At 39.5% G+C, this 17156-nt stretch overlaps 1 protein-coding gene across 5 annotated transcripts in view; it reads left to right on the top strand.

Moving 5' to 3' along the window:
• The first annotated feature begins 1683 nt into the window (after window positions 1-1683).
• The window catches only part of SNX2 (sorting nexin 2), a 67814-nt gene continuing 52341 nt past the window's right edge, over window positions 1684-17156 (top strand). For 3 of the 5 annotated variants that reach the window (XM_077138823.1, XM_077138822.1, XM_077138819.1), the window contains exon 1: window positions 1684-1835. In XM_077138823.1, coding sequence (XP_076994938.1) covers window positions 1728-1835 — 108 coding nt within the window. In that variant the 5' untranslated portion in view covers window positions 1684-1727. The remainder of the gene's footprint in view (window positions 1836-17156) is intronic. The other 2 variants (XM_077138826.1, XM_077138824.1) reach the window with 2 other exon arrangements.

Raw genomic sequence — 17156 nt, 5'->3', positions numbered from 1 at the left:
ATTGGAGGGACAATTAAACTTCCACAGTCTTCAAGCCACTGTTAATGCGGGTCCCCATTACAGGCAGTAATGGACCTATATTTGAATTAGTGTAGACAGCCAATAAAAAAAAAGATAAGCTGGAAATATACATGACCATTCATAAGACAAACTAGTAAGTAATAAACAGAGGTATAGGAAAAAATTTAGGATATAGAGAAGAATCACCCCAAGTCAGGCTGTGAGCTTTCATAAGAGGTCCACATTCCTGAGAGCGACAGGCTCTGGACTGTTCACAGGCCAGGAATTGCGCCTCTACAGCTGGTACTTCCAGGGGGGCAGACAGGAGTGACTCTAGAAAGCACAGTGAGGGGAGCAGGGTCCTGGCACTTGGCCCATACACCAAACTTAACATTTTTTCTGTGGTCTATTTACTTAAATTAGTCCAGATTTGGGTTTATGCTTTTTTGATAATAATCATGGAACCTTAGAAATGTAAGGATTGAAGAAACCTTAGTAACTAGAGAAAACTTCTGCTCCACCCACTTAAAAACAGAACAAAACAAACCAGAGAATCTGAAGAAATTCTGCATGTAGCTGGCACAATCCAGGCCTTCTAATTTCCAGGCCAGTGAATGTCGAGGGTTGCACTCAACTTGTAAAGAATGTCTGTGAAGCACTTTTTTTTCCCTCCAGCAAAATTATAACCTAAGGTTGCTAGTTGCATGATCGCTTTTATTACTCATGAATATACCTTGCAATGGGTATAGCATTTTTTCGCTTTCAGAGTATTTTAACACATTTTCTCATTTAATTCTGACAATAATCAGGGTTAGTAAAATTATTCTATTTTTACTGTTGAGAAAATTGAAGCTCCTCTTCAAGAGACTTTCTACGGGAAATTGAGCGTGGTGCTCTTATAAACCATCCACTGATTTTCCTAATTGTCGTTTGTCTAGACTTTCTCTTTATCGAAGAAAAACTCTGCACGGCTCAGGGTGAAATCGGAGCAAACCTCAGGCAACAAATTACTCAGGGCCTTTTTCTTACCTAAGAGCTCCGCTGTCCAGTTGTCAGATGCGGCTGTTCAAATTAAAATCAGTGAAAATTAAGTAGGATTTAAAGACTTAATTCCTTAGTCACACTAGCCACGTTTCAAGTGCTCATTGACCACACGTCGCCCAGGGGCTACTACATTGGATAGCCTATCTCGACAACATTTCCATTCCGGCAGAGAGGTGTGTCGGACGGCGCTGGAGAGATTTAAGAGAACGTGTCTCCCTTTTGTCCGTAGTCTGGGTGTAACCCAAGCCCCAAGACAGACAGACCCCTAAACTTCTTCACTTCCCAAAGGAGACTTTAAAACTGGCAGTGCCAACAGAAACGTCTTGGCCTAGTCCCGCTAAGATGCAATAAAAGACCAAGATTCTTTCGCAAAAGTCAGGACAGCAAGTTGGCGGTAAGGAGGAGGCTGGATTTGATGCTGCAAACCTGGACAGCCCAGGCGCGACGCGGAGGCGGGGCGAGGAGGGGCGGCGGGGGACGTCGGGGGGACTGCGGGTTGGGCGCGGCGCAGGGGGTGGCGGTCGCACAGTCACGAGGCCGGAGGCGGGCCTCGGGGGGCGGGGCGAGGCCGCGGGGGGCGGGCCGGGGGCGGGGACGCCTGTGGGCCGGCGCGCGGGCCAGCCCTGCGTGCTCACGTGACCCGCGGGCTGAGCCCGGTCGCGCAGTCGCGTGGGCGAGCGAAGATGGCGGCCGAGCGGGAGCCTCCTCCGCTGGGGGACGGGAAGCCCACCGACTTTGAGGAGCTGGAGGACGGGGAGGACCTGTTCACCAGCACCGTTTCCACCCTTGAGGTGAGAGCGCTCGCCGGGGGGCTGCGTGTGCCACTGCCTCGCGTGTCGGCTGTAGGTGGCTTTCCCGTACCCAGACTTGTCCCTCCCCATCCCCCGAGTCTGCGGGGACCCGCTCGGGACGACACCTGTGACGCGGGCCCCTACCTGTCAGTGGCTGGGCCGGCGCGGCTAGGTCTCCTCAGGGGAATCGCTTACGAACCAGAAGGCCGACCTGGTCCTCCGAGGGGCCGTACCAGACGCAGCATCGTGGCGCCCTTGCCCCGCTCCGCTGGCCTTCCCCGGTGTCACTGGTCTGGTGCCTTTCCTTCCAGGCCGAGGAACGTCCTGCTCTGGGTCCCAGGAAACCTCGCCGCGTCCCCCGGGGGCTTCTGCAGTCCTGTGGAGAGGCGCTTGCTTTTCCTTTCCCATGGGAGGGGGTGCCTCCGAAAGGGGAGAGGAATGAAGCGAGTGCTGAGTGGCCAAGGGTCTGTAGAGAGCGTGGGGATGCGCTTTTCTCAGTCCAGGCCCTTCCTGCATTGCTAGTTCCCCGGGAGGGAAGCACCTCTGTGTGGGAATGCATTTACTTAGGTAAATGCATTTGCCCGGTTGCGTTTGTCTTTTTTCGTTTCTAGGCTTTTTAGGCGCCCCAGTGGTTATAAAGTTGAAGGGGAGAAGCAGTCCAGAAACTTGTATTTTTTAAGTTACCAGTGGAGACATAAAAACAGATTACTACCTCCTTTTCCTCTTTACTCGCATGGTCAGCGATCTCTCAAGCAGTATGTTCCTGTTTTTGTCAAAGGCAACACCCTCTCTACGCTTAACTGGATTAGGTCTCCTATATCCAGTTTACGTTTGAGTTGCTTTGCATTTAATGAAAACTTACCTCGTTGCCTCATTTTACGTATTAAAATGTAAGCAAATTTCCCAAAGAATTGTTTACATTGGGTTGTTTTTCCTGTGAAAGTGCTTTTTAGTAAGCTTTCTTGGCTTAATTAACTCTACCCTACGCTTGGAAAGTACCGTAAAGTATCCATTAGCTGAAATTCAGTTACCTGAAACTTCCGGAAACCATTTTCAGCGCTGACCACAATCTGTTAATTATGTGCAGGTTCCCTGCCAACACCTCCCCTTAGATTATATATTCTTGGGGAGAGACATAGTTCCTTGATCGTCTTTATGCACCTCACAGAATCTTGTACATTTGCGTTTAGTAATGGTTGCTGAGTTAAATGTCAAAGCCAACATGTTCTCAGAATTAGTAAAAATTATCTTGCAAAATATCGTTCTTGGCGTTAGTATCCTTTTAGCCCTTTCTGCATACTGTACCGTAACAGGTATTGAAAGTTAGCGTTTCTCCAGAATCCTAAGAGCTATATCCCCCTTGGGAATACAAAAGTTTTCACCAACAAAGAGCTGAACTAGCTTGATTGAGCTAGTTAAACTGTGAACACTAAACATTCTATTTAATTGAAGTCATTTTAAAAAGTATGGTATTAGGTTTTTTCGAGTAAAAGTATGCAGAAGCTGTTTCTGAATACTTTATATTGGTTAGTGCACTGTGGAAGTTATAAATAAAGTTCCTTTTGATTGTTCATCTAAACCCCCTATGTTATGGACTCATTCAGGTAATTTTAAGAAGGTAGTATAGTTGTGAGATTTGTAAACTTAGAACTTTTTTTTCGTTGGTTTGGGAAAGAATATTAAACAATGCTTCTCTGTATACCAAGAGTGCCTTAAAGGAAAGCCCCTTCAATACTTCTTTCTTTCTTTTTTTTTTTTTTCTTGCATGGGCAGGCACTGGGAATCAATTTTCTTTTTAAACAGTGCTTATCAAACTTTGGTGTGCAGGAGAATCCATAGGATGCTTGTTTAAAGTGCAGATGCCTGTGCCTCAGTGCTGCAAAGGTACTGTACTTGATCGACTTTAATGAACACTTGAGTATCTGCTCTACCGTTGTTTGGAGTGGAAAGATAAGCAAAATACTGCAGGTCTTTGAGGACAGAAAATCTCTGGTGGAGAAGAAAGAAGTGTACAGAGAATTCTAATATAGACAGACTTTTTTTTTTTGCATGGTAGGCGCTGGGAATTGAACCCAGGTCTCCAACCTGGCAGGTGAGAACTCTGCCTGCTGAGCCACCGTGGCCCACCCTAATATAGACAGACTTTTATATGATCTGAAAATACTTAAATAGGTGATGCAGAGGAAGGAGATTCTAATTCCTCTTAGGGTCTGACATTGTAGATGAAAAATAAATGTTTCTGTTGGCTGGGAAAAGTTCATGGAGGAGTGGTATATAAGAGAGCCCTTGAAGGGTGAGGTAAAATTTCAAAGGGAATGGCATATTCTAGGGATCCATGGTTAATTCCGATTGCCTAAATACAGATTTTTATGATAAGTTTACTATGGAGTAAAATTGTGAAGGGCTTTGAAATTTGTTATGGACAGATGAGAGCTCTGGAGATTTCCATGGCAATAACATGATTGCTTAGGAGAATTAAGGTGGTAGTAGTCCAAAGGGTGAGTTTGTGTGGAGGTACCATTGGCCGGTTGGTGGTTTGAAGGTGTTTTAGCAGTCTGAGGTTAAAGGCCTCAAGACCGGCAGTGCAAATGATAAAGGGAGAAGAGAAGCGAGGCAAGAACAGATTATAAGATGGGATTTATAAAATTTACAGTACCTCTTTCTTTTCAGGTAATTCTTAGGAAAAGAATGGTAGGTTTCTATCATTTGGGGACATGTTATATCATTGAAGGAAGTGTTAGGTGCTAGAAATGCTGAATAGGTTAGGAAGTAAACTTCATCATAAATATATTGAATGGTAATACCCAGCTCTATGAAAATCTGATCCTGCCCTCATGGAATGTATGCAACAACAGGAGACAGATGGCAGCCATGAAACAAATACCTGTAATACCAGGTGATATTCCTGTAATTGAAATATGCACATGGAACAGGAATAGTATAATAGATAGAGATTTAATGGCATAGAGATAATCTTTGAAATCCTGGAATTGGGTGACATTATGAAGGGAGAGTAAGTGATAAGACAAGAGACCCTTTCGTTAAAGAACTGAAAACATGATTAGCGTCTTTGTAAACTACTACAGCAGGTAGTATTTGCTTCTGTATGTGTGTGTTCTTAGTTCTGTATTCTAATCCTTAGGTAGGCTTTCAACTTTCAATGTATTAATTACTAAAAAATCTTACAATGAATTTCCTATTTTCAGAGAAAAAATATTTCGTAACTAGGTATTTAAAGGCAGCAAGCATGGAAAATTATTATAAAGAGATTTATGAAGAGGCATAACTGAAGTTGACCATTTTTCCCTGAAACCATTAAATATAAGGATTTAAGAATGAATTCTTTTTAGTGCCTGTAAAAACTTATTAACACTTATTTTAAAAGTAGCATGAGGAGGGCTACTTTTCTTGAGAAGAGTAGTTTTTCGTTAATGTAAGTTTTACACATGCCCAATTTCCTATGAAATTGAATTGTTTTTCTCTGCTGATATTTTTTAATTGAGGTTAAATTTATATTCTGGCATCTAAATTAAGATGTAGAGAACTTCCGTTATCCCCCCCCCCCCCCCAAATTCCCTCATCTGCTCTTTTAACCCATCCTATTCATAGCTTATTGGTAATGACTATATGTTTTCTGGCTGTAGTTTTTCCTTTCCCAGAATCTTAGGTAAATGGAATCATACAGTATGAAACACTGTAAGTCTGGCTGCTACACTTAGCATAAAGTATTTGAGATTCATGCATGTGTTGTATGTATCAATAATTCATTCCCTTTTGTTGCTGAATTTAGTATTGTATGCATGTACTGAGTTGTTTATTCATTCACTGGTTAAGGGACATTTTGGTTATTTCCAGTTTCATGCATTTATGAATAAAGTAACTCATACAGGTTTTAGTGTGAACGCAAGATTTCATTGTTTTTGGGTAAATATTTAGAAGTGGTGTTGCTTGGTTGTATGTTAAGTATATGTTTAACTTTGTTAGAAACTGCCAAACTGTTTTCCAATGTAGCTGAACCATTTTGCATTCTCATCAGCAGTGAATGAGAATTATAGTTGCTGTATATCCTCATCAGCACTTGGCATCATCAATTTTAATTTTAGACAGTGGTGAGCTGGGGCTGGCTTACATTGGCTTGCAAAAGCTGATTGTTAAATTTTGGAGTTTTGTGAGCTGTTAAATTTTCAGGAATTTTGTGAGTTGTAATCACAAAATGTTTACTAATGTAAACACAGCTATTATGAAAAATCAAACGATACAAACTTACAACTGAATAAATTACATTTAAAATAAAGGTATCATCTATTAAAAACTTTCACTTTCTAATTATTTTATTGCATTTTACTATTATCTATGCTCTTGAGGTAATTTATATCTATTTATCTGTGTGGTGGAAAGTAGATCTTTTCTGAACTCTGTATTCAGTGACTGGTAGCTAGGTAGTCTTGGGAGTGTTTATAGGACAGAAATCAGAAAAGGCCAAAACTTTGGGTCCCTTCTCTGCAAGGTTTGGTTGTTAAATATTCACCACACCACTGATTTTTAGCCCTTGTAACAGGTGTGTAGTGGTGCTGCTGTTTTTTGTTTTTTTAACTTGAGCAGGCACCAGGACTCGAACCTGGGTCTCCCACATGGCAGATGAGAACTGAGCCACCGTGGCCCGCCCTGGTGCTGCTGGTTTTAATAGGCTTTCCCTAATGGTAAATGATGCAGCGTTATCTTTTCATGTGCTATTTGCCATGTAAATATGGTGAAATGTCTGTTCAAATCTTTTGCCTATTTTTAAAGTTGTGTTTCCGTATTGGGTTTTGGAAATTCTACATGTGTTCTGAATACAAATCCTTTGGCAAGTACATGTGTTCTAGTTTGCTAGCTGCCGGAATGCAATATACCAAAAACAGTGACTTTTAAAAAGGGGAATTTAATAAGTTTCTGATTTGCAGTTCTAAGGCCAAGAAAATGTCCAATTAAAACAAGTCTATAGAAATGTCCAATCAAAGGTATCCATCAGTCTTATTGATTTTCTCATAGAACCAACTTCTGGTATTGATTTTCTCGATTGTTTCTATGTTCTCAGTTTCATTTATTTCTGCTCCAATCTTCATTATTTCTTTATTTCTGCTTGCTTTGGGGTTAGTTTGTTGTTCTTTCTCTACTTCTTCCAAGTGGACAGTTAATTCCTCGATTTTTGCCCTTTCTTTTTCGATATAGGCATTTAGGGAATTAAATTTCCCTCTTAGCACTGCCTTTGCTGCATCACAAAAATTTTTATATGTTGTGTTTTCATTTTCATTTGCTTCGAGATATTTACTGATTTCTTCTGTAATTTCTTCCTTGACACACTGGTTGTTTAAGAGTGTGTTGTTGAGCCTCCGTATGTTTTTTAATTTTCTGGCCCTCTGCCTATTATTGATTTCCAACTTCATTCCTTTATGATCTGAGAAGGTGTTTTGTATGATTTCAATCTTCTTAAATTTATTGAGACTTGCTTTGTGACCCAGAATATGGTCTATCCTTGACAATGATCCATGAGCACTTGAGAAAAAAGGTGTATCCTGCTGTTGTGGGGTGTAATGTTCTATATATGTTTCTTAAATCTAGTTCATTTATTGTATTATTCAAATTCTCTCTTTCTTTATTGATCCTCTGTCTAGATGAAAGATTTTAAGATATAAGGTATTTAAGAGAAAGGAAAGTAGATGAAAAGATTGTAAATGAGCCTGCTTTATTGGCTGCGCTCCCAGGCAGAGCTCACCGAACCCAAGAGGAAGTGAGGTGAGTTCGCGCATGGGCTTTGGTGAGTGGGGTTAGGTGATGACATGAAAGGGGCAGCACATTAAACAAAGGATTATTATGCTAGTGGGTTGAGCAGCGGGTTGTTAGCTGTCAGTGAATAGATGTTTGCTGTGCAAAGACCTTGATTGTAGCAGTTCACCTCCTGTTCTGGGATGACATCATGATTCCAGCCATATAGCCCTCTCTTATTCCCCCGACCTAACATAGATGTTCTGTCCATTGATAAGAGTAGCGAATTGAAGTCTCCAGCTGTTATGGTAGATGTTCCTATTTCTCTTTTCAGTGTTTGCCTCATGCATTTTGGAGCATTCTGGCTTGGTGCATAAATATTTATGATTGTTATGTCTTCTTGTTGAATTGTTCCTTCTTTGTCTCTTTTAACTGTTTTACATTTGAAGTCTAATTTGTTGGATATTAGTCTAGCTAACTCCTGCTCTTTTCTGATTGTTATTTGCATGAAATATCTTTTCCCAACTTTTCACTTTCAACCTATGTTTATCCTTGGGTCTAAGATGCGTTTCCTGTAGACAGCATATAGATGGGTCCTGTTTTTTAATCCATTCTTCCAGTCTGTCTTTTGATGGGGAGTTTAATCCATTAACATTTAGTGTTATTACTGTATAGGTAGTACTTTCTTCTACCATTTTGCCTTTTGGATTTTATATGTCATATCTATTTTTTGTTTTTTTACCTTTACTAATAGTCTTCATTTCTACATACTTACACCTCTCTCTTCTGTCTTTTCGTATCTGCCTCTAATGCTCCCTTTAGTATTTCTTGCAGAGCTGGTCTCTTGGTCACAAATTCTCTGAGTGATTTTTTGTCTGAAAATGTTTTAATTTCCCCCTCATTTTTGAAGGACTATTTTGCTGGATATAGAATTCTTGGTTGGCAGTTTTCCTCTTTTAGTAATTTAAATACATCATCCCACTGTCTTCTCACCTCCATGGTTTCTGCTGAGAAATCCATACATAGTCTTGTTGGGTTTCCATTGCATTTAATGGATTGCTTTTCACTAATGTCAGTTCATATCAATGAGACCATACAGTATTTGTCCTTTAGCTTTTGGCTAGTCTCACTCAGCATAATGTTCTCAAGGTCCATCCATGTTGTTACATACTTCGTAAGTTTATTCTGTCTTAAAGCTGCATAGTATTCCATCGTATGTATATACCACAGTTTGTTTAGCCACTCGTAGGTTGATGGGCATTTTGGCTGTTTCCATCTCCTTGCAATTGTAAATAATGCTGCTATAAACATTGGTGTGCAAATGTCCGTTGGTGTCTTTGCCCTTATATCCTCTGAGTAGATACCTAGCAGTGGTATTGCTGGGTCATGTGGCAATCCTATATTCAGCTTTTTGAGGAACCACCAAACTGCCTTCCACAGCGGTTGTACCATTTGACATTCCCACCAACAGTGGATAAGTGTGCCTCTTTCTCCACATCCTCTCCAGCACTTGTCATTTTCTGTTTTGTTGATAATAGCCATTCTGGTGGGTGTGAGATGATATCTCATTGTGGTTTTGATTTGCATTTCTCTAATGGCCAGGGACATTGAGCATCTCTTTATGTGCCTTTTGGCCATTTGTATTTCCTCTTCTGAGAAGTGTCTGTTCAAGTCTTTTTCCCATTTTGTAACTGGATTGGCTGTCTTTTTGTTGTTGAGTTGAACAATCTCTTTATAAATTCTGGATGCTAGACCTTTATCTGATATGTCATTTCCAAGTATTGTCTCCCATTGTGTAGGCTGTCTTTTTACTTTCTTGATGAAGTTCTTTGATGCACAAAAGTGTTTAATTTTGAGGAGTTCCCGTTTATTTCTTTCTTTCTTCAGTGCTCTTGCTTTAGGTGTAAGGTCTATAAAACTGCCTCCGATTATAAGATTTATAAGATATTTCCCTATATTTTCCTCTGTTTTATGGTCTTAGACCTGATGTTTAGATCTTTGATCCATTTTGAGTTAACTTTTGTATAGGGTGTGAGATATGGGTCCTCTTTCATTCTTTTGCATATGGATATCCAGTTCTCTAGGCACCATTTATTGAAGAGACTGTTCTGTCCCAGGTGAGTTGGCTTGACTGCCTTATCAAAGATCAAATGTCCATAGATGAGAGGGTTTATATCTGAACACTCTATTCCATTCCATTGGTCAACATAACTATCTTTATGCCAGTACCATGCTGTTTTGACCACTGTGGCTTCATAATATGCCTTAAAGTCAGGCAACGTGAGACCTCTGGCTATGTTTTTTTTCCTCAAGGTACTTTTAGCAATTCGGGGCACCCTGCCCTTCCAGATAAATTTTTATTGGTTTTTCTATTTCTGAAAAGTAAGTTGTTGGGATTTTGATTGGTATTGTGTTGAATCTGTAAATTAATTTAGGTAGAATTGACATCTTAACTATATTTAGTCTTCCAATCCATAAACACGGTATGCCCTTCCATCTATTTAGGTCTTCTTTGATTTCTTTTATGGATTGCTTTTCCCTTGCTGCTTTCAAGATTCTCTCTTTCTTTTTGACCTCCTACATTCTGATTAGTAAGTGTCTTGAAGTACATCTGTTTGGAGCTGTTCTGTTTGGGGTCCACTGCACTTCTTGGATCTATAATTTTGTCTTCATAAGAGTTGGAAGATTTTCAGTGATAATTTCCTCCATTAATTTTCCTCCTCCTTTTCCCTTCTCTTCTCCTTCTGGGACACCCACAACACGTATATTCGTGCACTTCATGTTGTCATTCAGTTCCCTGAGTCCCTGCTCATATTTTTCCATTCTTTTCCCTGTATTTTCTTTTGCTTGTTGGATTTCACATGTTCCGTCCTGCACTTCACTAATCCTGTCTTCTGCCTCTTGAAATCTGACATTGTAGATTTCCATCGTTTTTTAAATCTGTTTTACTGTGCCTTTCATTCCCATAAGTTCTGTGATTTGTTTTTTCAGACTTTTGATTTCTTGTTTTTGTTCATTCCTTGCCTTCTTTATATCCTCCCTCAATTCATTGATTTGATTTTTGAAGTACATCAGTTTAAACATTCTGAATTAATTGTTTGAACTCCTGTATCTCATTTGAATTGTTGGTTTCTTCCTTTGACTGGGCCATATCTTCAATTTTTCTAGTGTGATTTGTTTTTTTGCTGTCGTCTAGGCATTTGATTACCTTAATTAGTTTATTCTGGAGATTGCTTACACTTCTTTTACCTAGGATTTTCTTGCTAGATGGCTTTGTTGTCTGTCTGTTCTTTGACATTCAGTTCAGCTTATTCTGGACCACTAGCTTAGGTTTTGTTTAGCAGAGCAGAGTTTTTCAGTTCTTGTTTTTCTGCCTGTATGGTGCCTTTTCCCCCAACCTTTAAGTGGGTCTACTTAGTTATTATAGATCCCAGCCAGATTTTCCCAGGCCAAACTGGTGTCCTCTCAGGAGGAAAGAATCACCTGCGTCAGTTTTCCCTGAGGGTGAGACCCAGCAGGTTGAAGGACTTTTCCTGTGAAGTCTCTGGACTCTGTTTTTCTTATCCTGCCCAGTGTGTGGCGCTTGACTGCCTGCAGGTCCCACCAGCATAAGATGATGCGGAATCTTTAACTTTGGCAGACTCTCCCTGCTGGGGGCTTGGTGGAGACAGAGGAGAGGTTGTAGGCTGGTTTTAATAGCTTCACTTTTCCAGGCCCTGGTGTCTGAACTCCTTGAGGAAGGGATTCCACCTGAGCTGCCCCCCCCCCCCCTCCCCGGGAAGGCACAAGCTCCAGGCTGGCTCTCAAACAAACCTGTTTTTGCCTCTGCCTGGGGCGTTTGCAGCCTGAGAAAGCTTGCCACTATATCCAAAGGCAGTCCAGCCTTTGTAGATACACAGCTTCAAAAGAGAAAGAGAAAAATCCTTCTCAGGGCAGGGCCTCCCATTCCTCAGGTTTGCCGATTGAGAGCATGAATTGGCATGTTGCTTTGTGTACCTTCAGATCCTATGTACCCCCTCCATTCCTTCAGGGCCCAGGCCCATTCAAGTGTTAATGTGCGATCCGATCCAATAAACCTGTTTCTTTTTTTTTTTTTTTTTCTTTTCTTTTTCCGTCAACCCTGCCCCCTCAGCGCCGGGGCAAAAATCAGCAACCTCTGCTTTGATGTGGTTTAGCTGAGCTGGGGGCCTATTTTTAGTAGACAGAATTTGTGAATTAATTCCACAGTTGGAGCTTGATTGTGTTCAGTCCCTGCTGGTGGTAAAGTCCCTTTCCTTTCCCCTCTGGGAAACAGCTTGTGAGGGAGGGATGCCGCTGCCACGGCTGGTGGAACTCACGGTTCTGGGCGGGCTCACAGCTGGTGCAGCTGGTCCAGACTGGGGTATGGTGTGTGTACAGTCACTGGTGTGGCCCCAGCAGTTGTTCTGTCCTGTTCCTGGCCAGTTTGTTTATGATAGTGTTTTCCAGATTGTCTCTATTTTTTTTTCTTATTATCTGTCTACTTGTTCTATTAATTACTGAGAAAAACTGTTGAGGTCTAATTAGTGTAATTGCAGAATTTTAAAATTTTCATTTCTCCTTTTCATTCAGTCAGCTTATTTCTCTATGTTTTTGAAGCTCCTCCACCACATAGACATTTAGGACTATTAGGTCTTTCTGTTAAAGCAGCTCTTTTAGCATTATGTAATGCCCCCCTTTATTTTTTCCCTTGTTATCTGCCCACTTGTTCTGTTAATTATTGAGAGAAAAAACGTTGAGGTCTAAATATAATAAGCTTAATTGCAGATTTAAAATTTTTTATTCCTCCTTTTCATTCAATTAGTTATTCCAATGTGTATTTGAACTCTGTTCGCCCATAGACATTTAGAATTATGTCTTTTCGTTAAAACAGCTCTTTTAGCATTGTGTAGTGCCCCTCTTTATTGTTAATATTCCCTACTCTGAAGTTTACTTGATGTTAAGATAGCACTCCAGCGTTCCTTTGATTGTCTGCATGACATATTTTTTCCATCCTTTCAACTTATCAGTGTCTTTTTATTTAAGGTGTATTTATTGTTAGCAGCATATGTATTGTGTCTAGTTATTATTTATTTATTTATTAAAAACATTTAACAACAAACAAGCAAAAACATTCTTAACATATGATCATTCCGTTCTGTATATATGATCAGTAATTCGCAGTATCTCACATAGTTGCATATTCATCATCATGATCATTTCTTAGAACATAGTTATTTTTAATCCAGTCTGATACTCTCGGTCTTCTCTTTGGTTTGTTTAAACCACATATATTTAATGTAATTATTGATGTAGTTAGATTGGATTTGTCATTTTATTTGTGAATTGTTTTTCCCCCCATTGTTTTTCATGTTTTCCCTTTTATCTCTTCTTTGGTATTTTTTTATTATTTATTTATTAGTATTCCATTTTAATTTATTGACTTTTGACTTTACATATTTATACCTATCTATTTTTATATCTGTATATCTGAATATTTATTTATTTATGTTTTAAGGTTGTTGTAGGGATTATGATATACATACCTAACCTTTTATAGTCCAACTAGAGTTAATATTTTATTTCTTCAGGTAAAATGCAGAAACCTTACAATGATATAGGTCCCTTGGCTCCTCCCCCCTTTTTGTTATAGTTCTGTATATTATATCTTCACACATTGAAATCCTTATTGATGTTTGGATTTTTGCATTCATAGTGATACTTACTTTAAATAATAAAGAGAAGGAAAATGGTCTGTATTTCCCCAGATTTTTACCATTTCTGTGACTCTTCTCAGTCCTGAAGTTCCAAATTTATGGTACTTTCTTCTGTCAGAGATCTTTAGCCTGAGGGACTTCTATTAGCATTTCTTTTACACTTGATCTTAGCTGAAAGTTTGAGAAGCAATTAGCATTTCTTTTAGAGCTGTTCTCCTAATGAAAAATTCTATAGTTTTCTTTCATTTGAGAATTTCTTTTTTTTTTTTGGCTTCATTCCTGAGAGATATTTTCACTGGGTATAGAATTCTAGAATGACAGTTCTTTTCTTTCAGCACTTTAAAGATTTTGTGTCACTGTCTTCTGGTCTTTGGGATTTCTGATGAGAAATATTGCATCATTCTAATTGTCGTTTCCCTAAATGTATTTTGTTTTGTTTTGTTTTTCTGTATTTTAGGTGTTTTCAAGTTTTACCTTCTTCCTTTTTTTATTTAAATCTTTGGATTTCAGCAGTTTTTTTCTGAAATGTTGGGTCTGATTTTTTTTTTTTCGAGATTAATCCTGCTTGAAGTTGCTGTATTCCTAAATCTCTAAATATATGTTTTCCTCCAAACTTGGTGGGTGTTCAGCCATCATTTCTGCACAGCTCTCTTTCTAAGATTCCAGTGACATGACTGTTACTCTTTTTGTTAGTGTCTCACAAATCCCTGGGGTTCTGATGGTTTTATATTTATTTTTTGCAATTTTTCCTCTATATTATTAAAACTGGGTACTTTGTATTGCTGTATCTTCAAGTTCACAGGCTTTTTCTGTAAATGACTGTAAAGGGCTGACATTTTGTCCTACTTGGAAGCTAGTAAATTAACTTGTTTTATGATTGCTGGAAGAAGACATGGTGCTCCTGGGTCAAAGATAATGGACTTTATTATTCATGGCATAGCAAGCAGCATGAATATCACGTTTGTGACAGTTTCCCTTGCTCCTCATGTCCCAGGGGGTTATGTAGAGGGGCCCAGATGACTGCTGTACCCACATTTGGTTGTGTCACAGCTGAGGAACCTGAGCTTAGGGAATCCATATCATTTAAAATGGGCAATAAGCCTGCCTATTATTTACCCCAGAGGAGAAATTATCTTTATTATACTGGACAGTAAGCAAGTCTGTTTTTACTCTGGAGGTTGACACTTGTATTTCGTTCTTCCAAGGCTGTTTGCTATTTGAACATTCTTAAAAAGGTTGTACAGAACAAAAGGAGTAAGTGCCTCTGCTTGCAAGATGTACAAAAACTTGAGAGCTCCGTGGAGAATTATCTCCCAACACTTTCCTCTTTTCCATTCTGCTATTCAGCCCATCTACTGAATTTGTAATATTGGGTATTATATTTTTCATTACTTAAAAAGATGCTTGTTCCTGGTGCCTACCCGTGCAAAAAAAAGGCAGACCAAGGTGACTCAGCAGGCAGAGTTCTCACTGCCATGCCAGAGGCCTGGGTTCGATTCCCAGTGCCTGCCCATGTTAAAACACACACACACACACACAAACAAAAACAAGCTTGTTTCTTTTTCAGAGTTTTGATTTCACTGCTTAGAATTTCTCTAAATGAGTGATGTTAAAATCCTCTAGCAAGTTAGCAAGTGTCTTTTTTTTTCGTTGTAACAGACAGTAGCCTAATTAGCTTCAGACTACAAGTTCTCGCTCATCTTCTATGGTTGCTCGTTCCAGAATTGTTACAGATTGAATTGTACCTCCTAAAAAGATATGTGACTTTATCCAGAAACAGAGTTGTAACAGATGGGACAGTTAAAGTAAGATCATACCAGAGTAGGGTGGGTCCTTAATCCAACAGGACTGTGGAGTAGGGTAGATCCTTAATCCAGTGTAACTGGTGTTTTTACAAGAAGAGGTCATTTGAATACAGACAGAGAGACATAGGGGAGAATGCCATGTAACTACTGATACAGAAAATGTGTGGATTGCTAGCAAGCCACCACCAAAAGCCAGGAGAGAGGAATGAAACAGATTCTTCCCTATAAATTTTCGAAGAAAGTGTGGCCTTGTGAGACAATAAATTTTTGTTTTTTAAGCCACTCAATTTGTTTTCTTTTGTTAGAGCATCTCTGGGAAACTAAGGCAAATGTTCTTTCTGTTTTCAAAGCTTTTACTATGCAACTTTGGGTCTTCATTGAGGTGCACCACTCAGGGGTTAGTCTGAAATTAAGGCAGTGGTTTATATTATTGTTCAGTTCTCACATCCTTTCATATACTATTTTGGGTCAGTTCCATAAATGTGATCCGTGATTTCTGTGGGTTCAGTCATAGAATTTGGGGCTCCCTTTCTCCATATATGTTTTGTCTAGGATCCCCCTCCCCTGCCATACCCCCATTCTTCACCTCCCAAGGACTTCTTTTCTCAGTTCCTCTATCTCAAAAACACAGGCGTCTCTCAGTTTTTAGCTGCCTACACTGTCACACACTTGCTCAGTTTGGGCAACCCTTGCAGAAAGCAGTGAAAGGAAGGAGAAAGAAAAAAAAATGATACATACCATACCCCTTACCCCTCCCTTTCATTGATCACTAGCATTTCAATTTAAATTCATTTTAACATTTGTTCCCCCTTTTATTTATTTTTATTCCATATGTTCTACTCATCTGTTGACAAGGTAGATAAAAGGAGCAGTTTTCCTTCTCACAGTCAGCTTCATTCATTGTTCTAAGATTATTGTATTACGGTTAGGTAGTATGGTGCTATCCATTTCTGAGTTTTTACAATCAGTCCCGTTGCGTAATCTGTATCCCTTCTGTTCCAATTACCCTATATCTACCCTATTTCTACCTCTGATGACCTCTGTTCTTAACTGAAATTCTCCAAGTTCATTCATTAATGTTGGTTTATATCAGTGAAACCATACAGTATTTGTCCTTTTGTTTCTGGCTAATCTCACTCAGCATAATGTCCTTAACATCCATCCGTGTTGTTAGGTGCTTTGTAACTTTATTGTGTCTTACAATTGCATCATATTCCATCATCTGTTTATACCACAGCTTGTTTAGCCACTCATCTGTTGATGGACATTTTGGCTGTTTCCATCTCTTGGCAGTTGTAAATAATGCTGCTGTAAACATTGGTGTGTAAATGTCCATTTGTGTCCTTGCCATCATGTCCTCTGAGTTGATACCTCTCAGTGGTATTGCCGGATCATATGACAATTCTATACTTATTTTCTGGAGGAATCGCCAAACTGCCTTCCACAGCAGTTGTACCATTTAACGTTCCTACAAACAGTGGATAAGTGCATCTCTTTCTCCACACCTTCTTCAGCACCTGTCGTATTCTGTTTTATTGATAATGCCCATTCTCGTGGGTGTGAGATGATATCATTGTGGTTTTGATTTGCATTTCTGTAATAGCCAGGGAAGTTGAGCATCTTTTCATGTGCCTTTTGGCCATTTGTATTTCCTCTTCTGAGAAGTGTCTGTTCATGTCTTTTGTCCATTTTGTAATTGGGTTGTCTGTCTTTTTGTTGTTGAGTTGAACAGTCTCTTTATATGTTCTGGTTACTAGACCTTTATCTGATATATAGTTTCCAAATATTGTCTCCCATTTTGTAGGCTTGACAAACTTCTTTGATGCACAAAAGTGTTTGATTTTGAGGACTTTTTTTTATTTCTTTCTTCAATGCTTGTGCTTTGAATGTAAGGTCTAGGAAACTGCCTCCTAGTATAAGATTTATAAAATATTTATTTCCCTTCATTTTCTTCTTAAAGTTTTCTGGTCTTAGATCTAATGTTTAGGTCTTTGATCCATTTTGAGTTAATTTTTGTATAGGGTGTGGGATATGGATCCTCTTTCATTCTTTTGCAT

The sequence above is a fragment of the Tamandua tetradactyla genome, chromosome 21 (assembly GCF_023851605.1).
Source record: "Tamandua tetradactyla isolate mTamTet1 chromosome 21, mTamTet1.pri, whole genome shotgun sequence".
Taxonomy (NCBI): domain Eukaryota; kingdom Metazoa; phylum Chordata; class Mammalia; order Pilosa; family Myrmecophagidae; genus Tamandua; species Tamandua tetradactyla.
This window is presented reverse-complemented; position numbering and strand designations above follow the sequence as displayed.